Source organism: Macaca mulatta, chromosome 6, assembly GCF_049350105.2.
Source record: "Macaca mulatta isolate MMU2019108-1 chromosome 6, T2T-MMU8v2.0, whole genome shotgun sequence".
NCBI lineage: Eukaryota > Metazoa > Chordata > Mammalia > Primates > Cercopithecidae > Macaca > Macaca mulatta.
Genome location: NC_133411.1, coordinates 97,187,859 through 97,210,094, shown reverse-complemented (window position 1 = coordinate 97,210,094; position 22,236 = coordinate 97,187,859). Strand labels below are relative to the sequence as shown.

Sequence of the window (22,236 nt, the reverse complement as noted above, 5' to 3'; positions counted from 1 at the left end):
CAAGCAATTGAAGAAGACACAAAAATGCAGATATTTCATGTTCATAGATTGCAAGAATCAGTATTGTAAACATGTTCATACTACCCAAAGCAACCTACAGATTCAACACAATCCCTATCAAAATGCCAATGACATTCTTCACAGAAGTAGGAAAAATAGTCTTAAATGGAAAAACAAAAGACTCAGAATAGCCAAAGCTATCCTGAGCAACAAGAACAAAACTGGAGGAATCACATAACCTGATTTCAAATTATACTACAGAGCGATAGTAACCAAAGTAGCATGGTACTGGCATAAAAGCAGACATATAGACCAATGGAACAGAATGGAATAGAACCCAGAAACAAATCCGTACTTCTACAGTGAACTCATTTTCCACAAAGGTGACAAGAACATACATTGGAAAAAGGGCAGTCTCTCCAATAAATGGTTCCGGGAAATCTGGATATCCATATGCAGAGGAATGAAACTAGATCCCAATCTCTCACCATATACAAAAAGCCAAATCAAAATAAAAATGGATTAAAGACTTAAATTTAAGATCTCAAACTATGAAACTACTACAAGAAAACATTGGAGGAAACTCTCTAGGACATTGGACTGGCAGATTTTTTTTGAGTAATACCCCACAACCAAAGCAAAACTGGACAAATGGAATCACATCAAATTAAAAAGTTTCTGCACAACTAACGAAACAATCAACAAAGTGAAGTGACAACCCAAGGAATGGGAGAAAATATCTGCAAACTACCCATCTGACAAGGGATTAATAACTAGAATATATAAGGAGCTCAAGGAACTCTATAAGTAAAAATGTAATAATCCAATTTAAAAATGGACAAAAGAGCTGAATAGACATTTCTCAAAAGACATACAAATGGCAAATAGGTATAAGAAAAAGTGCTCAACATCACTGATCATGAGAGAAATGCAAATCAAAACTGCAATGAGATATAATCTCACCCCAGTTAAATGGCTTTTATGCAAAAGAAAGGCAATAATGAATGCTAGTGAGAAGGTGGAGAAAACGGAACCCTCATATACTGCTGGTAGGAATGTAAATTAGTACAACCACTGTGGAGAAGTTTGGAGATTCCTCAAAAAACTAAAAATAGAGCTGCCATGTAATCCAGTAATTCCACTCCTAGGTATATACCCAAAAGAAAGGAAATCCTAGGGACATACCCAAAAGAAAAGAAACTGTATCGAAGAGATACCTGCACTCTCATGTTTGTTGCAACACTATTCACCACAGTCAAGATTTGGAACCAACCGAGGTGTCCATCAACAGATGAACGGATATTGAAAATGTGGTACATATACACAATGCAGTACTATTAAGCCATTAAAAAGAATGAGATCCTGTAATTTGCAACAACATGGATGGAACTAGAGGTTATTATGTTAAGTGAAATAAGCCACACAGAGAAACACAGACATTACAAGTTCTCACTTATGTGTGGGAGCTACAAATTGAAACAATTGAACTCATGAAGACGGGGAGTAGAATGATGGTTAGCAAAGGCTGAAAAGGGTGGTGGCGGTGGGGTGGAGGGGGTTGAAGGAAGTTAGAATGGTCAATGAGTACAAAAAATAGTCAGATAGAATGAATAAAATCTAGTATTTGATAGCACAAGAGGATGACTATAGTTAACAATAATTTATTGTACATTTAAAAATAACTAGAAAAGTATAATTGAATTGTCTGTAACAAAAATAAAGGATAAATGCTTGAGGTGATGGATACCCCATTTATCCTGATGTGATTATTATGCATTGTATGCCTGTAACAAAATATCTCATGTATCCTATTAATATATACACCTACTATGTACCTACAAAAATTAAAAATTAAAAAAAACTGGTATTAATTCATTGCCACAAACATTCTCTACAAAGCCCATAATCTCAGGGTAGTGTGTTTATGGGTCAGGGTCAGAATAGGGTGTGTGTGTGTGTATATATATATGTATGTATGTATATATGTGTATATATGTATATATGTGTGTCTGTATATATATATATAGAGAGAGATTTGTTATAAGAAATTAGCTCATGCAGTTATAGAGGCTGAGAAGACTCAAGATCATCTGCAGGATGATTTCACAGGCTGGAGACCAAAGTCAGTGGTTCCAGTTCAAACCTTATGGCCTGAGAACTAGGAGAACCAATGGTGTAGTTCCAGTGCAAAGGCCAGCAGGCTTGAGACCCAGGAAAAGCCAATGTTCCATTTTGAGTCCAAAGACTGAAAAAGCCACTATTCCAATTCAAAGCCTATCAGATAGGAAAAATTATCTCTTACTTAAGGGAGGGCCTGGCTTTTTGTTCTATTTAGGACTTCGACTGATTAAATAAGGCTCACCCACATTATGAAGTCAATCTGCTTTACTCAGTCTACTGATTTACATGCCAATCTCATTCCAAAAAATAACCCTCACAGAAACACTCAGAATAATGTTTGACCAGATATATGGGCACTCTGTGGTCCAGTCAAGTTGACACGTAAAATTAACCATTATGGTAGGGAAAACTGGAAATTCCTAAAAATATATTGTTCCATAAATAAGTGCCCTTTATGATTTATACACTAGTGACAGCATGCATTTTGCAAAGAATCACTTATAAAGAATCTATAAAAGATATAAATATATATGATAGAGATGCTGGCCTTCAGATTCTTCTTTTGGCAACTTCAATTTCCCTCTCATCTGACTGAGCACATAAACTCGCTTAAGATGTGCCTCAAATCTCTTTTATCATCTGTTTTTTCATCTCCAGTCCTCTTTCTTCCATTCTACAAAGTAGTAAGTTATGACAATACACATTTTATGGGAGAAGAGGAAGAATGAAACAGACTTTCTATAATTTGTCTTCTATCTTAAATACTCCAATAAAAAAATACTCGTCTTCCTACTGTAAATGAACATACTTCTCTTTGTGCTATTTAGAAAAGACTTTATTTCTAGGGTCTCATATAATAGAGAGTTTTCTTTTTGTTTGCTGAGCTGTGGACTCTGTCATAAAGATAACTTTTACTGCCTGGCAAACTTCCAGAACAGCTTAATATCCACAGCTTGAGGCCTATTCTCTCATCTTGACTCATGCAACTGCTACAGCATACTGGCCACATACATGTTCTCTTTTATGCACAGAATGTCCTGTTTGTTTGAGTCACCCAATGGTGACACAACCAAGCAGGTACTAAAGGGAACTTTTAATGAAACTGTGAAATCTTAAGGCCCAAGGAGTCATCTGGTTTGGATTCTTGAAACATGGGAAATAGAAGAGCTGTCCAGAATGGTAGTTTTCAAATAGTGGGTTTCCTGAAGTTACATAAAGTAAGGGGAACAAAGAGAGGACTAAGGTGGGTCAGCTATGATCCTAACAATCATGCTTCAAGCAGAGTAGAGATACATTTTGGCTTTACTATATTAGAGTTTCACTGCTAAAACAAAAGCAAAAAATAAGGCTGAAAAGTGTATGGTATTGTTGGGGCCAAGCCCACAGTCTGGTGACTTAGTGTTATGCAGCATTGATCTTCTGAGTCCCCAGATAGCCTCCCTGTCTTTTATCCAACCTAAGAGGATGGATGTGAAAAAAGTGACAGCGAGGCTTTGTGAACGCATGGATGTGAAGAAGTGTAAAGATCAGCTAGTACTGGAGGTTCTGAAAAAGAAAATTTTCAACTGTTTTGGATACAAAACATAATAAGATCCTTACTTTCTGCTTCTGGCCTTACACAGTTACATTCTGAAGAAATTTTAACTCCCTAGAGATTTTATAAAACAGATTTATGTAAGATATAGTTTGCACTGTATAACCAATCTTGTCAAAAGAGAGAAAAAATAAAAGTCTGTCATTTTAAAACATGATCTGTTACTGATGAGTGAAAAGCTGAGCTGTTTCAAGGATAAAGCTTAATGTAATGAACAAAAAGTGAATTACGATGTTATCCTCAGAAAATAATGTATCAATTATTCCGTGTCATTACTCTAGCTGCAGTTAAAGAAGAAAACCGTAACGTGTATGAGTATATATTCCATGCTTACCTGGGTACTAAAGTTAACAGACATCATTAGTCCTGTCCCAGAATCTCTGGCCACCTGCAGACTGATTAAAGTGGCCTTCTTGTGAGCCACTGCCAGCCGAGAACCCACAGAAAAATACACGAGGCTTTGAGATTCATCACTTTGTAAGATTTTAATCTGTGCAAATCTGGCGCTGTTATTTATTTCTGCTCCAGCAGTAGCTTCATATAGTTCCACAAAAAAATACACTTCAACCTGTGGTATCTGACAATGAGAAAAAGGAAAAAAAAAAGAACTATTGCTAATATATTTCTATCTGTAGATAGTTCTGATATTTAAAAATTGTATGATTCATACACATTATTAGAGAAATAAATATATAAATCTAGAGATATATTCTGTAAATTATGGAATTAAATTCTTAGATTATCATGACATTTATTTTTTGGTCTTTCTTTAAAAATACATTCACTTTCTCTGGGCGAGCTTCTTACTAGAAAATCAATGTCAGGAAATAACCTATGTATACTATGATCAGCAAAAAAATAAATTAAATGTATTCATACCACAAAACACTATAAAGTAGTTAAAAGGAATAAACTAATTCAATATTTTTTAACACAGACGCATCTCAAAATATGACAAGTGAAAATATCAAGCTGTATAATGATATGTATAGCATGATACCATAAAGGTAAAGTTAAAACTACACAAAGCTTAGTATATTTTATTAATAGATACACATTTATGTAAAGTTTTCTTTTTTAACTACCACACTCTGACAGCAGTTGCTCTGGGTGGAGGGTTTGGGTAGGGGACAGGGCAGGGAGTGGAGTTGGAGAATATTACTGGGGAGAGGGAAAAAATGGATTTTCAATTTTGTAAGGTTTTATTTTTCTTTCATTTTTTTAAAGTGTTTTAAATAAATATAATCAAATATTTATAATAGTCAATTCTGAAATTTTATGTATTTTTCAAAATTTTCCAAAATTCAGTCTATTGTCTAAATGTAGTCTGCTGGTTGTAGTTTGCTAATGTTTCACCTTAGTTCCTTCTCGATAGTCTCAAATAATTTATTTTCTAAAGCCTGAATTCAATTTTATAACATATTGGCAATCACCTGTTTTTACTAATGATTCACTCTTAACAAAATCATCCACGAGTCTTAGTAATATTGTTACCTTCCCGGCATAACTCAAAGGAGCTAAGCTGATGCCTTTATAACTGCAGTAACATTGTCTAATTTGATATAATGTATCATTTTTACCTACCAGCAACTGCCATTATGTTTTGTGATCATTTTAATGATAATTATTACATCATGAAATGATACAACGAACCCTTCAGAATTATCCAAGTGTTTATAAGTAAGTTATATCTTAGTCACAGCATAAATCAACTTAATCTCCTTTTGTTTTCTGAAGAAATATTTAGTTTTTCTTATGGCATGTATCATTCTTTACTGTTGCTGATCAACTGTCAGTCAATATTGAAATATGGAAATAATCATACTATTTTCACTTTTGAGAAACTACATTTGGCAAACACAAAAAACTAAAGCACTATCAAAGTATAGTAACTATATTCAAGATCTAGTATGACCAAGTGAGCTTGAATTCAAAGTAGTTTCTTTTAACTAAGAATTTCGGTATATTATTGTCTAACAGAGACTTTTATTTATTCTCTAGTAAAATATTTCTTTTTCATTGTGATGATGATTAGAACATTACGTACAGCCACCTACAAACAAAATAATGTTACAATCTAAGTAAAGAATCATCTGAAATTGAAGAGTGTACAGATGGGTGCCTACACATCATTAGACTAGTAACATAAAGAGTCTTCCAGTCTTAGAAATAAACAGTCTATTGAAACAACATTTCTGAAGTCTCATGAGAAATCAAGACTCATAGATCATATGTGAACCTCCCCAGACTCCTAAAAATGACAGAGACCTCATAAGAGCCCATTCCATGCGTAATTCCCAGCAGGTTCTTTTCCTGGTTAGGTCAGAAGGGTCCCAGGATGATCTTTTGCCCTAACTAGTATAAGATGATTTTTCCAAGGACCAGAACTGTTCAGCAATAGGAAAACCAAAGTAACAATGAAACAATACTTTACTTAAATATTTTTGAAAATATTTGCAACAAATATTTAAACACTGGATTTAAACAGACTTTGTGGTTAAGAGCATGCTTCCTAAGTTAATTGTTAACCTTTCACATTTCGCTAATACAGAATCATAAGATAAATCATCAGGAAAAGGGGAAATGGACTGAAATTCAAGAGATGAGTTATAATCTTGGCCCAGTAATTGAATTGGGAAAGTCACTTAAATTCTTAATAATTCGAAAGTGAAAGTATTGAAAAACTGCGGAGATGATAATCTGAGACAGGACAGAGTCAAAAAACTTTGAGTACCAATAGACTGGATTGAGGTAAGGGACACTGCCATTAATGAATGGTGTTGTAGGCGGCAAGCCACCCAGGTGCCAAGGCAAGGGACCGAGGGCACAAGCTGTGCCAGTACAATAAAGAAAATATACAAAATAAGAGTAGTTGTACTAGAAATAGATTATAGATATGATGATATATGAGTATTGTTAATCATCAGTTTGTAGCATTACTCTTTAATCCAATATTATAATAATCTTTGCTCTACAATTATAACCTAGGAAAAACCAGAGCATACAAAGAAGGAACTAAAGGGGCATGGTGAGAAGCGACCAGAAGACAAGAGTGTGAGCCCTTTGTCACGCCTGGACAGGGCCACTAGAGGACTCCTTGGTCTAGCAGTAACACTAGTGCCTGGGAACGCAACTGTTACTTAGCTGACCTTGGTCTAGCAGTAGCATCAGTGCCTAGGGAAGGCACCCGTTACTTAGCAGGGGTGTTAGAGAAGACTCTTCTCCACCACCTCTTGTGGAAGGCCTGACATCAGTCAGGCCCACCCACAGCCATCCAGAGGCCTAACTGTCTCCCTGTGATGCTGTGCTTCAGCAGTCACGCTCCTGTTTCACTTTCATGTTCCACTCTGTACACCTGGCTCCACCCTCTAAATAGCAGTAGCAAAATTAGTGAAGGTGTTAAAGTCTTTGATCTTTCTGAAAAGGGCATACAAGAAATAACGATGTAAGCTGTCCTCTCTCTCTCTCTGCCTTGGCTACCTAACAGGGAAGGGCCCCCTGACTGGTGGACACGTGACTCACGTGACCTTATCAATCATTGGAGATGACTCACACTCCTTACCCTGCCCCTTTTGCCTTGTATCCAATAAAGAACAGCGCAGCCAGGCATTTGGGGCTACTACCAGTCTCCATATCTTGGTGGTAGTGGTCCGCCGGGCCCAGCTGTCTTTTCTTCTATCTCTTTGTCTTGTGTCTTTATTTCTATGATCTCTTGTCTCTGCACATGAGAAGAAAAACCCACAGATCCTGTAGGGCTGGTCCCTACATGGTGTAATTCTGTGGATGCATTTGTTGTGTCTGCAATATCTGTAACTCTTCTATCACTTGTGTTGATGTAGTTATTACTCAAGTCACTGCATTCCCTTGGGCTCCATCTCCATCCATTCTGAATAATCACAATACTCACCATCTCTTATGAAGGGCCAACTCTGCCGAGAGCTGTGCTAAGAACTTCTTATTCATTATTTTCTTTATTTGCCTCACAGCCATATTATTAACCCCATTAAACCTGGGAGGCTCAGGAAGGCTGAGCAACCTGTCCAATGTCACCCAGTTAATTGGTAGAAGAGTTAAGATTTGAACCAAAGTCTTCCATTATCAGAACCCTAGCTCTTATACTGACTCCAGTGACTCCAAGAATAAGTTCAGGGTAACTGATGTCTTTCCTTTGACAAAAAATGAAGAAGATGGTGTTTAGGTCAAAAGTCTAGCAATAATTGGGGGGCTCTACTAGGACCTCCAAATAATTTCTCAAAGCCCACTACAGAAGAATATTGTCACAGAACATGTGTTGTTTATATCATTAGGTTTCAGTTTATCTGACATAAAAATAATTTGAACTGGATGAGTAATAAGTTCCCTTCTACTCAAAGAAGGTAAAATGTTAAAATGTATGGCAAAAGTACTTTTTAAAAAATATTTTTCCATTTTCATGAGAACATAATCATCTTCCATCTTCTCTCTTTTCAAATTTCCTCTTAATGAAACTAGAGTGTATATTAACCTTGCTTGTACCTTGCCTTTTAACAGGTGAAAAGATAATGAGGGAAAAAATGTCTTGAAAATTAGCTGCTTCTCAAAATGTAGAAGAAAACTCTATGATTTGAATATCATATGTGAAAGAGAAAGAAGAGGTGCGAGTAATTTTTTTCTCTTACCTAACTGAAACTATTTGATGATGGGCTCAGCAGCATTTCTCTAGTTAGGATAACAAATATATACAGATAGCACCCCATGTATTGCATGCAACATTCCCTTACCCCTTAATTATATATTCTTCTGCAAGGAGGGCAAGCTCCGAGGAAGCAGTCTTCCCTAACCCCATCTATACTTTAACTTTCCTGTTTCTCTTTATTCAGCTTCCCCAAGCCCACTCCTGATGGCTCGTCTCGTCTCTCTTCTTAGAATTACAAGGTTAACATCTACTGTACGAGACAGATGTTTAAAGTCTAGTGAAATCTTATCAGTATTCTAATTCACCAAAAATTCTATTCGAGATAAAATGCACAATATAATTTTTAGTAATGCACGTATGCAAAACATATTTATGGAGGATGTAAAACCACATTCTAATTTTTGAACGGCTAACAGTTTTATAGTCTATATAAACTATGCATAAGTTGTAACACTGCATATAACTGATAACTTCCATAAGAAACGTACAGATAATGTTTTGTAAATTTAGAGAATCAACAACTCCAACTAGAGGTTTCATGGGAGGCTCCATGGAGAAAGTGGTACTTTGATTAAGAGAAAGCTATAGTTAAGAAATATGGAGGCTGGGCACGGTGACTCATACCTGCAATCCCAGCACTTTGGGAGGCCAACGTGGGTGGATCGCTTGAGGCTAGAAGTTTGAGACCAGCCAGGCCAACAGGGTGAATCCCCGCCTCTACTAAAAATACAAAAATTAGCTGGGCATGGTGGTGTGCACCTATAATTCCAGCTACTCAGGAGGCTGTGGCATGAGAATCGCTTGAACTCAGCAGTTAGAGGTTGCAGTGAGCCAAGACTACAGCACTGCACTGCAGCCTGGGCCACAGAGCGAGGCTCTGTCTCAAAAAGAAAATAACAAAAAGAAATCTGGGGTTGAAAGAGTTGATGGAAGCATAAAAATATTTGGAAGAAATGCGTGAAGAAGGGTTTAAATGTTTTCAAGTAGAATACAGTAAGTCTTCACTTAACCATGACAGATTCTTGGAAACAGCAACTTTCAAGGAAAGGACATACACTGTGCAGCAGGAACTCAACTGTTGTTTATATCAATTAGTCTATGGTAAAACTGGTTTCATTATACAGCACATTGTTTCACATAAAGTTGCAGTTTCCAAGAACCTATTGAGTACGTGAAGTGAGGACATACTATATGATCAAATGCCTTGAGTACTGAAATTTCAGTTCCTCATTGTCAGTGTGACAGAAAGTTTTAGTAGCTGATGATAACTCAAGAAAAGCAAAAAACAATGATGTGATATGTTGAACTACGAAAAAAAGAGTGGGGATTCAAGACCTTAAGGAAAATATATTTTCTAGCGCTACCACCACCAGAGTGGCCACAAGAGCAACACATTTGCCTGCATCAACTTCCCTGCATAGCTCTAGTACATACATATAGATCTCTAAAATCTTTCTGATCAAAGAAATCAAGTCCTTTGACACTAGTTAATTGGCTGTCTTACATTAGGTAAAAAATCAAGACAGCTCTAGAATACTTGTTATTGCTATAAAGCAAGTATGCTTCCAGATATTTTTAAAGTAATACTGAAAAGACAAAAGACCAGCATAATAAGACTATCAGTGGCCATGCCATGACTATTTGAATACCGAAAAGAAAATCACTTAGTAAGTAATAAAAATTATTTGAATTTGAATTTATAGTGATACTGAAAGAAGAAATGTTATCATTATATAAAAGAGATAGCATGCAAGATAAATATGATTCTAACGGTATATACTTAATATTTTATTAATTTTAATGTGTAGAGTTAGCATATCAAGACACATCTTTTATTAAGCATGTGTTCATTTATTAAGCAACGATAAACATTTTTTTCTTTGTATGTAAGTAGGAAGGCGTTAATAAAAAGAATTGTGAAGAAGACATTTATTTCAAGAAAAGGAAAGAACTGTACCAAGAATACAAATAAAAGAAGTGAAACCTACATGGTTGTTATTTTACAATATGGCAAGAAACAAAAAAATAGAAAAATGACAAGTTTATTTACAAAATTCATAATGTAATCAAGTCTGTCTAAAGTTTGTTGTCGGCAAAGAGATTTAGAGATTGTGGCTAAGAAAGACACAAAGAATCTCCATATTAACAATGTATAAGTTTCAATAGTGGTTTTAAAATGATTAATTCTAAAGAAATACAATTAGAAGTTGACACTAATGTGTGTCTTCATTTCTTACCTTCTCTGGTTTGAGTTCAATGCTGATAAAGCATTTTGTTTGACCCGTTGTACAGGTTGTGGTCCCTGACACAGACCGAAGTTCCTCCACCAGGTTTACCCCATCCTTCTGGAGCACGACAACTGTTTTGTTAAGTGTGACTCGCCAAAAGACCTTGACATCTTCAAAGGCCCTGTGAGCAAGAAACCCACCCAATGCCTTAACAGAGGGTGTCATCCCCATGTCTAATAGAGTTTATTATCACTGTGCCAAATGGTACCTCTTCATCCAAAGTATAGCACTTACTTTACCATTGATGATGCTGAAAATGACCAATTTTCCTCACTAAAATGAGAGAATTAAATTAAGCCTCAGGGCTTATGTGGTTTTCTTTGACTACATTCCATTCGATAATGACTAAGTATCCTGATACTCTATATAAGGAATGTAAAAACAAATAATATTTTTCTATTATGTCCAAAAGATGTGAAAATGAGAATTACAGGGAGTTCTTAAAGGCAAGTAAATGTTCCTCATTTCTCTTTTAAAAAGAATTTTTCTAAAGAAACAACACTTCCACTCATAATGGTTGTTTCTGCAAAATAGGGCAAAGGGAGACTTACATTCTCACAGATTTTTTAGGCCCAAAATGGAAAATGTAATATATACACATGTGCATGTGTGCATGCCAAGCACATGTATGTGATTAGTATCCAAAGATGCTACTATACAGTTTTAAGTTGCAAATAAAATTTTGGTACTCCAAGTTTTCCTTACAGGAAAATGGTATGTATGTAGAGTGAGCAGGTAACAGGCAGTAAGATGAAGTGATGACCTACATAGTCTGATATTTGTATGGTACTTCATGAAGTATAAAACACTCAAGGTAACCCTAAGTTATGATCATAAACGAAGTATCATAATCACAGATTAAGAACTACAGCATCTGAAGACATGCCAAATTCCACACTACTTCCTTCTATCTTACCCTGCCTCTACCATTGTATGAATTAAAATTGGATTTATACAGACACACAGAATGTTACATCTTCCACATACTATATATATACTTACCTGTTTGGCTGTCTTGTGACAATAAGGTGCAGTCTTCTCATATCAGCTCCTTCCCTGAGTTCTAGTCCACTCTGGGACTCCTCACTGAATCCTATGATGCCATTGTGAATGTCACTCCCTGAAAAAAGAATGGAGGGCTATAATATATTCAAGAATTATTTAAAAGACCTCCCATGCTCCACTAATCTTGCCAGCTCACATGGTTTAAAAGTGAGAAATTCACAGGTGGTGAGGGGAGCTAGAGTTGTTAAAATATCTTTATTAAAAATAAACTAAACCGTGATAACATCAAGGTGGCTGTTTGGGAATAGAAGAAAAGAATAAATAAATAATCAAATCCCACTCTTTCCCCTGACACACATATTCATTTTTCTATTAAGATCCTACTTTACATTTGACAGTACTTGAAATTTTAGATATTTATCTGTTTTAAGACTATATATCCCCCACAGAATGTAAGCCCTACTCGAGCAACAACTTTTATTCACTACTGTATCCCCAGCTCCAAGAACAGAACTGAGCATATAGTAAGTGTTGAATAAATCTTTGTCAAATAAATGAACTCTGCTCAACGGATTTACCTTCACATAAGAGGTTTGACTAAAAGACCATCTATGCTACCCATTAAGCTATTTGCCCCAGAACAAAACAGAAATATTAAGGAACTCCTGAGCATCTCTGGGTATCAGAAACTTTGCTAAGCAACACTTGAGGTTAGAGGTACCATTATACTTAAAAAAAAATGTTTAAACTGGAACAAAACTAGGGCCCATACTATAGAGAAATCATCACTTCAAATTCTAGGCAGCACCTAAACCAGCTTCTCAGACTAGAGAAATACCAGTGCACAGCTCTGACTGCTTTCTATTTCTCCATGACCCAGTTTTGCATTGATCCTAGAAGCAATGATCCTAAAGCAATCAGCCTGAAAAACAATGTGTATTAGTTCATTTTTATGCTGCTATAAAGATGCTAGCTGAGACTAGGTAATTTATAAACAAAAGAGGTTTGATTCACAGTTCTGCATGTCTGGGGAGGCCTCAGCAAACTTACAATCACGGTGGAAGGGGAAGCAAAGCACATCATATATGGTGGCAGGAGAGAGAGCAAGGAGAAGTGCTGCTTTTAAACCATCAGATCTCATAAGAATTCACTCACTATCACAAGAACAGCATGGGGCAAACTGCCCCCACGATCCAATCATCTCCCACCAGGTCCCACCCTCGACACACGGGGATTTGGGGGATTACAACTGGAGATAAGAATTGAGTGGGGACACAGAGCCAAACCATATTATCATGTGTACCCATCACCCTGAAACCTGATTCCTGGCATTCTAAGGAGACAGAACTTCTGAAGTTAGGGAGTAGGTTGGGTTAAGGAAACAGGAAACCACTGAACTGTCCTGATAGGGAAGAACTAGTAGTCATCAGCCTCTGGACCATTTCCCTGGTCTTAAAGTAAATGTGGATCCCCTTTGTTAGGGACATGCAAGTGATGGGTTACATTTGTCCTAGGATCTCATGTGTGTTTTGTTTCAGACTGCCAGTCCTCATCCTCACCCATTAATCACTAGAATCACTTCGTAACCTGGTATCAGAATCTGACATTGACTTTTTATCTTTGGCAGCAATTGTTTTCTTGTCACCTTAAGTGAGGATTTGGGCTCTTCAAGTAGATTACAAGACTATCACAGCAGAACCCTCATTTCCTTTTCCAAGGCAATAGCAATTAGCATGATTCTAATGAAAATAACACTTCCCTTGTCACATTTACAATAACAAATTTGATTTCAGATTTCTAGTAAGATGATTCCAGACTGATAATATGCCAATGATCGAAATCAAAACTAAATAAACTATTTTTTCCCTGACTTACTCAGAAAGTTTGCTCTAAAATCTAAATGTAAAAAGATTATAAAGATGGGTGGATGCAGCAAAATTAATTATCCAGTTAAGTGAGAATTATTATTAAGAAAAAAATGCCAGATAGGGAAAAGATGAGGGCAACATTTGCAAGTAAAGGAACTTAAGGTATTATGACCACGTGAATGTGCCTGGTGGTGTAGTCAGGCCAATTACATCACATGACGTTAGTGGTAGCTATGGCAGGGTGTCAGTCATTTGCAACAGGTGTGTGATGAGTGTGCCTTATGTAGGGAAGGTAAACATCACAGAATCTCACAGAGCTCAGCTGACTTACCATTTGCCTGGTGAGTTAAAACTAAGCTCAGAGCTGATGAAGGAATAGGCACTGGTAGGCTATATTATCTCATAAAACAGGGAAGCACTTCCATTCCAGTTGGTACCTAACTTCTGTCCTGAGCCCCCCTCAAAGAGCCCACTGCCACTTCCTTAACCAGGACTACAAGACCTCCTCGTGATCCATTAATTAATGGAGTATCGCTTAGAACAGCAAAGAACCTCCAGAAGCCATTTTAATGGGCCTGGCCGGTGCCAAACTAATTGTTACATGTTTTAACTATCAGCCCTGGTCATATTCAAATAACTGTAATAAAATATCTGTATCATAGAATGAGAAGGAGGATGCTGACTGCCAAACTAATTTTAATAGAAATATATAGATGGTATTAAGCCAATTTGAATCAAAATCAGTAAATAACTTGTAGAATAGAATAAGAATTTACAATACACTACATAAACTGTAGAAATAGGAATAAATCATACTAATTGATGCAAATTTGTAGGTTAACTAAATGAGATAATGCTGAGCATATGAAAGGAAGTTAAAAGACTGCAAAATTATGACTGAATTAAAACTGAGTGACTAAAATAAAATATGAACTCCAGGAAGCATCAAATCTCAAAAATATGTTTTGAGGTCTATTGCACAGAATGGTGAATACAGTTAATACAGAGTACTGTACATTTCCAAGTTTCTAAGATAGTAAATTTGAAATATTCTCACTACAAAAAATGTTGGAGATAATGTACATGTTACTAGCTTGATTAAATTATTCTACACTGTATTTATAAATCATAACATCATTACTTGTACCCTTTAAATATGTATAATTATAAATTGTCCCTTTACAATAAAATATAAAAATGAAAAAAGAATCATGAGATAGCCTGTCACTAACTCATAAAAGGTATTGACATGCTGATGTATTTCATTTGAAGAAATACAGTATGATTGCAGGCCGGGTGCCGTGACTCATGCCTGTAATCCCAGCACTTTGGGAGGCTTAAGTGGGTGGATCACGAGGTCAGGAGTTCAAGACCAGCTGGCCAGAATGAGGAAACCCCGTCTCTACTAAAAATACAAAAAAATTAGCCAGGGGTGGTGGTAGGTGCCTGTAATCCCAGCTACTCGGGAGGCTGAGGCAGAGAATTGCTTGAACCCAGGAGGCAGAGGTTGCAGTGAGCCGTGATCGTGCCACTGCACTCCAGCCTGGGCAACAGAGCAAGACTCCATCTCCAAGAAAAAAAAAAAAAAAAAAAAAAAAAAACAAGAAAAAAAAGAAATACAGGATGTATTTACAGAGGTAAACTGCAAACTGTCACAAAAAGATTGCATAAGATACCTGAGAAACAAAAAATAATTAAATTTTTAAGCTATTGTAACATATATATGCAATAGTATGATGGCTATATCATCTACATTGGGTCAAAAGCAAAACAAAACACAATAGTTTAAATCTATTTGGTAACAGAAAAAAAAAATTTCCTGCCAATGAGATCTTTGACTTTAGGATGGATTACTGAAAGTGGCTGGTAAATTTAGAATGAAGTTTCAAAACAGGATAGGCAATCACGTGTTTGGATGATTAAATTAAATGCTCTTTCTATTGTGAAAGTATGGATTTATAGATTGTATTACTGGCTCTGATCTTAGTGACATTTATAGTACATTAAATTACAGGGCCCTCAGAACAGCACATCTTGAGTTCATGTCATGGGTCCATGCTACAGAAAAACAACATTTTAATGCATTCCTATGAATAACTTAAGTACTTCACCTTCTATTAAATTTAAGCTAGATTCATCTTAATACAAATTATGTACCACAAAAGTACATTTTTATCTCCATCATTTCAAAGATATACCTGTAATAATAACCATGGCAAAAGCTGCAAATCCAGTGTCATCCTTCCCCTCCACAATCTGTGCTCCCCCTTGAGGGTTTGTGAGAAACACATAGAAGAACTCCTGCCCCTCGGGCTCATCGTCATCCAAAATTTGAACTGATACTTTACGTTCTCTTTCTCCATCTAAGAATATAAGGGTAAGAGTTTGTTCTTCAAAGTCTTCTTCTTCAACTGCCCACGTTAGGTTGGAAATCCCATAGATACCATGAAAGGGCAATGCATTTGGTTCCTTCTGAGCATGTCTTTCACCGAAAGTTTTAACTGTTATGCTGACATTGCCAGTAAACCCACCAGTTCTTCGGATAAGAACTTCTGCAGTGTTGAATATGCCATTCTTCATCTCCTCTTCAACATAAACAATGGATGGCCCAAGGCTGAATGTTCCATGAATGGAAACATTGGCAGTTACCGTGGCCACATCAGGCTTTTCAGACACAGCAGGTGTGCCATGAAGGGTGACAAGTTTCTCAGGGATGGCAGATACACCAGTTGCCTCAGTAACAATGGCAACCACATTGGTTGGCTGCAGAATGGTAGTCGTCTTGCTTGTGCCGAAGTATGTGGTGGATTCAGTTTCTACAGGAATGAGAGTTGTGTCAACTGCTACAGCCACAGTTGTCACGGGGAAGGAAACATCCATTCCTGCCAGGTCATCATTATCCAATATTGTGATCACTGCAACACTGAAATCTAGATTCAGGCGTGGGCTCCAACTAACATCAAACTTTTGTAATCCCCTAATTTCTACTGAAGTAAGGTTAATGTAAAAGAATTCTTCTATCTCAGAAAGCTGATCATTAATAATGGTTATTTCAAAATCAACCTCAGTTTGGAATTTTTGAAAAAACAGTTCCCCATTCTGAACAGGCTCAAAATCTTCCAGTGGCTTGGCGCTTCCTGCAGTGGTCTGATAAGAAACTTTAATAAGATCGCTGTGGAACCCAAATAGTCTTTGTACATGTAATCTGATCATCTGTGTATCTTCTGACACCATGATATTTCTTGAGCTACTGGAAAATTGGAAGATGCCCATCGGTTCAATTTCAGCAACGATGAAACCTGATCTGGGAAAAAAATTAAATCAAGAAGAAATTGATTTTAAAAAATAGGAATATGACTGTAGAGATTCATCATTCACATATTTAAAATTCTGCTTGTGAGGGCAGTAACTTAACAATGAAGTGCCATTTCAAATTCCATCAAACCCTATTTATTGATAAGGGCACAAGAAATGTAAGAACAGGAGCTACAAAAGCAGGGACAGGACCTAACAAGTCTGAGCTAAATGAAAAGCTCATAGGTCTCTACTGTATTTCTCCATCATCCCAGAGCAACTGTCTGAGGGATCTGAAAATAGAGGATCAGTACAAGGGGTACAATATTACTACAATGTTCTGGACCTCTGCCAGCTTTCTTATCTACCAGACAGAAATAGTTACTGGCACTAGCAGCAAAATCCTTGCTTCCTTCAGCTGCCAGTAATGGGACTATCCTCTCATGCAAATGTAGCTAAAACTTTGTGTGTGAAGTAGGATAGACACCGATGATAGAATAATTTATCCTCAGTTTTTTTCCTATAGATTTTTGTTGTGAGTTAACAGCTATATCAGAGGTTACAACTGGTGGCCTCTTGGCCTAATTCTGTCTACAGGTATAATTTCTTTTGCCAACAGGTTTTTGGTTTTAATATAAATTTAAATGTCTTTAGGGAGGATTCTTCAGATCCCATCACTCTCTCTTGTCAAGCAGCTAGCACTCACTACATAAAACAGTGGCTAACACCTCAGACAGAGGTCATTCAGCCTGGGTTGAAATCATGACCCCAACATGTATAAACTGTGTGCTTCTGGGTTATTGCATAATCTATCTATGACTTTTGTCATTTATAAAATGGGACAAATAATAGAATCTACTTCGTAAGGCTGCTGGGGAGGGTAAAGAGAGAGACAGAATATGTGTGTGCATGTGTGTGTTTGTGTGTGTGTATGATTTATGCCTGGCCTAGAGTAAGCACTATAAGATTTATGCCTGACCTAGGGTACGCACTGTAATACTACTTGTTGTTGTTGTTTTTGAGACAGAGTCTCACTCACTCTGTTGCCCAGGCTGGAGCGCTGTGGTGCGATCTCAGTTCATTGCAACCTCTGCCTCCTGGGCTCAAGCGAATCTCCTGCCTCAGCCTCCCAAGTAGCTGGGACTACAGGCACATGCCATAACACCTGGCAGATGTTTTGTATTTTAAGTACAGATGGGGTTTCGCCATGTTGGCCAGTCTGGTCTTGAATTCCTAACCTCAGGTGATCGGCCTGCCTTGGCCTCCCAAAGTGCTGGGATTACAGGTGTGAGCCACCACAACTGGCCAAGCACTATAATACTGTTAATGACTATTGTTGCTGTTAAAGCATTTGAATTTGTAACTCTAAAATATGTTTTAAAATGACGAACATTTTAAAAATGGCATATGTATAAAGTCATATCTGATTTCCCCAATGGACATCTCCCACACATAAACATGTATACAAACATACTTGAATACGCTCTAGTTTTCATACTCCCAAATCTTATTTTACAAACAAACCGAAGAACAGAAAGATCAAATAACTTTCTCAAAGTCACACAGTGAGTAAGTGGCAAAGCCAGGACTAAATCCCTAAGTCTGAATAACAGGTCTGCCCTCTACTGCTCTGGTTGAGTCTATCCCAGAAATAAGGAAAGTAAATTGCTTTTGGCTGGTATGTATTTACCTGCAAATATACTGTATTTGCAGAAAGAGTCACTACAGATACATAGTAAAAATCAATAAAATTAAATTAAAGTCAAAGGGTCACTGATCCAAACAGGTAATATTTATCACCCCACTGTGATGTCTTATTCTTACTTAATCTTATTCTTACTCTTAATCACTTGGAGCAATCAGGTATTTTCAGCTTCTCAGAAGACAGCTTCCTTTAACAAGAGGAGAACTGCCATCATGGCTTTTAGTGGAGATGGTACCCCAGCCCCCATTCTCAAGATGGAGCATGAGGAACTCTCTTTAAGGCAAGCAGTGGGTGGCGGGGCTCCTGAGAGCCGCCTCCCTCTCCAGCATGCACGCCATGTGATGCTCTACACTAAAACTATGTTTGCGTTTCCTTCAAGGAGAATAATCCTTGTGCCTTTTTCTGTTTTGATGGATGAATTCCAGATTATTCCTCAGAGAATTTCTTGGGTGAGAATTAGGTTGGTCTTACCGGAGTTGAGCTCCACCAGGAGCGCTGCTCTGCACTCCTGATAGATGAAGAACAAAGGCCTCTGGCCGACCAGGGCTGGGAAACGTCCACAGGAAAACTCCTTTCCTTTGTTCACCGTGGGAAAATGAAAGGCTCCCTGAAGGAAAACATGAAAAGGAAAGTAGGGTATTAGTTCTTATCTTAAACTGGGATTTGACTTTTAAAACTGTAGTAATATATTTTCTTATCCAAAATTCAATTATAGTTTACAAAAGGTAAAACATTTTTATAAAGGGATAGGGGAGAGGTAAACTTACAGGGGACCACACAAATCTTGCTGTCAGTCCCTGTTTACTTTTCTCCTTTATATCTTTTTCTTTCCTGGCTCAATGACAAAATCCAATAGTGAAAAGAGCAGTCTCTTGGTGTTAGGCAGGCTTTAATACAGATTTAGTGTCAGGCTTTGGTTTAAATTCTGGCCCCAGAATATTTTTAGGATACATATTGAAGTAGATTGGGGTGAAATATCATAATCTATGTATTTTACTTTAAAATGCTTCAGAAAAAATGTCACAAATATGGCTGACTGTAACAACTATTAAATCCAGTCAAGGCCAGGTACAGTGGCTCACACCTGTAATCCCAACACTTTGGGAGGCCAAAGAGGATGGATCTTGAGGTCAGGAGTTTGAGATCAGCCTGGCCAACATGGTGAAATCCCATCTCTACAAAAAATACAAAACTTAGCCAGGCATGGTGGAGCGAGCCTGTAATCCCAGCTACTCAGGAGGCTGAGGCAGGAGAATACCTTGAGCCCAGGAGGTGGATGTTGCAGTGAGCTGAGATGGCACCACTGCACTCCAGCATGGGTGATAGAGCAAGACTCTGTCTCAAAAAAAAAAGAAAAAAAAATTAAAAATAAAATAAATAAATAAATCTAGTCAGTGAGTTTATGGGTGTATACTGTACTTTTCATTGTGTCTGATAATTTATTACAAAGCCTCAAAAAAACTAAATGAACCTGTTTGAAGATACAGATCTATTATTTGGGAACTCCTGTTATTTCAGTTGAATCAAGTTAACATAAACTCACAAAAGCGTTTGAAGATTAATGTGATATGTAAGCACAAAATCGTATACACACTCATAATAAGCAATATTTCTACACATAAATCTTTTCATATGTAGAAGTAGTTACTAACATAAAATTTTTTAAAAATCACCCTAAATTGTATGGAGCTATGCATATCACCCAAAGTGACAGAGGAGTAAGGAAGTAAAAGATAAGAGTTTCTGCAGGAAAAAAGGGGCTAGAAAATAAAAAAGAAAAGATAATAAAATATCTTTAACTTAGGGGACATGCCAAAAGGAAAACAAGAGGAGCCAATGTCTCAGACATCAGATTAGGGCACCTATCCAGTGGCTAAAGAAGCCCCAGTATCCAAGGCAGTTATCACACTATGGTGTCTCTCAATCGCGCAGCTAATTTCTCTCTGTGTTCTGGGATTGCTGTTAGGATGGAAGCTGGCATGAAAATGTCATTTTCATTGGCCTAGCCCTCACCCCCCATCTTCTACAGGACTTTAGCTTTCATTCCTTCTTATCTCTCAGTGATGCCAAGACCTTGGGAAAATGAAAATCATTCCCTCCTCTTTGAGAGACTAAGGATCTCAGTCCTCCGCAGGATTCACTAGGTTTCTTACTGAGTGTAAATGGTGTTTGCCTGGTGACCAACAAGACCCTGTGAATCAAGGAGGGAGATCCTCAGATTCTGAGCCCACTGGAGGGTTCTTTATAAACTCTCATTATCTAAATTTGCAATGAGCTTTCTATAACACGTTAGAGGTCAAACCATCTAACATTCGCATCTCACTAACTCTCAAAGAGCTAATGGTATACTTTAAAAAATAAAGTATCTAAAGTAACAGCTGCCCTACTGCCAGAAATAGTCAGGTGAACATGGAAATGCATAGAAGAGTTGTACGTATTTTTATTTTTCTTATTACTGTATTTGCCAAATTAGATTCTTAGAATTACTTTCAACAAGCTCCTATTGTATAGACAGAGTAGTTTGCTTAGTGACCCCACTCTTTTGAGGTAAGGCATGAAGTTGTTAATTTGACTGAAAAAAGTTTCTCTCCTTTTCTCACCAAGCAACGCTGCACTACTCTGATCACTTAAATATGGGAGTATTGTATTAGAAAACTACATTCAGTGTCCAGAATAAGAATAACCCAAGACAATTAGTGGTCAATGATATCCTTCCAATATTCTACAGGACCCATCTTAGAAAAACTACAACTCACCCAGTGTTGGGGTCATGTTGCCAACAACAATGAATTCAGGAATTTCTAACCCAGGAGCATATCCAGTGGTCCAGGCAACTGACAGAGCACCATATGTGCCCCTCCTAGAAATCATAACGTGGCTTGTGCCGGCAGTGATGTTCATGAGTTGAAAAGCAGTGGAGTCAAATCCGACCTGAGGGAAAAATCATGCTTATTTTATTTCTCTCTAAACCTTCCTGTTTTCTGAGGAATGGGTTAAACATAAACTTTTCCTTGGTTTATATAATATATATCCTTGTCTTATATTGAATTAAAGAGAAGTGCTTAAGAAATAACATCTCAGATTTTAAAATTTATTTTACTTTATTATTTAGGTTATAGTCGATAGCTTTTTCTTTTTTAATCAAAAGGCTATCTTTTGAATGAACAACATCCAAAAAAGGTAAGCATAATTACGGTTAAATGAAAGGAAACTATTTTAAATGGCATTTAACAGGACTTGTTCATGGGTCTTTCCAGAACCTCATTTGTAGAACTAAAATTTGCCTTCTAAGATAGAATAGTATATTTTGTCATTTATAAAATAAGCACCATGAACTAGACCTTCTATTAGGGTTCTTTTCAGCTCCAACTTAATTTTATACCTTTTTTTGAAGACCAGAAGACTTCAAAGTTTTTTTAAATACCCATCTCTATCACAAGCATCAAGTAAGATTTTGTTTTATGCGCAGCATTCCCAGGGTATGTGATTTATAGATGAAGTAAGTTCTGAGCAATGAGGAAGAAAAGCAGATTCCTGGCTTCACATTTTGATTTGAACAATTCAGTTTACCTCTTTTGGTCTCAATAGCTATAAATGTGGGATACCATTTAATCAAGAGTTATATATTAAAACTCATTCTCCCCTTCTTAAATTGTAACGAAGAATAATAGAAAAATGTGAGAGGG

At 37.0% G+C, this 22,236-nt stretch overlaps 1 protein-coding gene and 1 long non-coding RNA gene across 2 annotated transcripts in view; one reads left to right on the top strand and one right to left on the bottom strand.

Annotated features, from left to right (window-relative positions):
* The window catches only part of LOC114678851 (uncharacterized), a 36,577-nt gene extending 24,335 nt beyond the window's left edge, over positions 1-12,242 (top strand). The window contains exon 2 of the long non-coding RNA XR_013418181.1: positions 10,683-12,242. This is a non-coding gene — a long non-coding RNA (uncharacterized LOC114678851). The remainder of the gene's footprint in view (positions 1-10,682) is intronic.
* Positions 1-22,236, bottom strand: part of ADGRV1 (adhesion G protein-coupled receptor V1) — a 594,013-nt gene that overhangs the window by 329,774 nt on the left and 242,003 nt on the right. Inside the window, exons 72-77 of the mRNA XM_015140403.3 lie at positions 21,307-21,481; positions 19,022-19,157; positions 15,750-16,855; positions 11,681-11,798; positions 10,628-10,799; positions 4,050-4,292 (exon numbers count right to left, since the gene is read on the bottom strand). Coding sequence (XP_014995889.3) covers positions 4,050-4,292; positions 10,628-10,799; positions 11,681-11,798; positions 15,750-16,855; positions 19,022-19,157; positions 21,307-21,481 — 1,950 coding nt within the window. The remainder of the gene's footprint in view (positions 1-4,049; positions 4,293-10,627; positions 10,800-11,680; positions 11,799-15,749; positions 16,856-19,021; positions 19,158-21,306; positions 21,482-22,236) is intronic.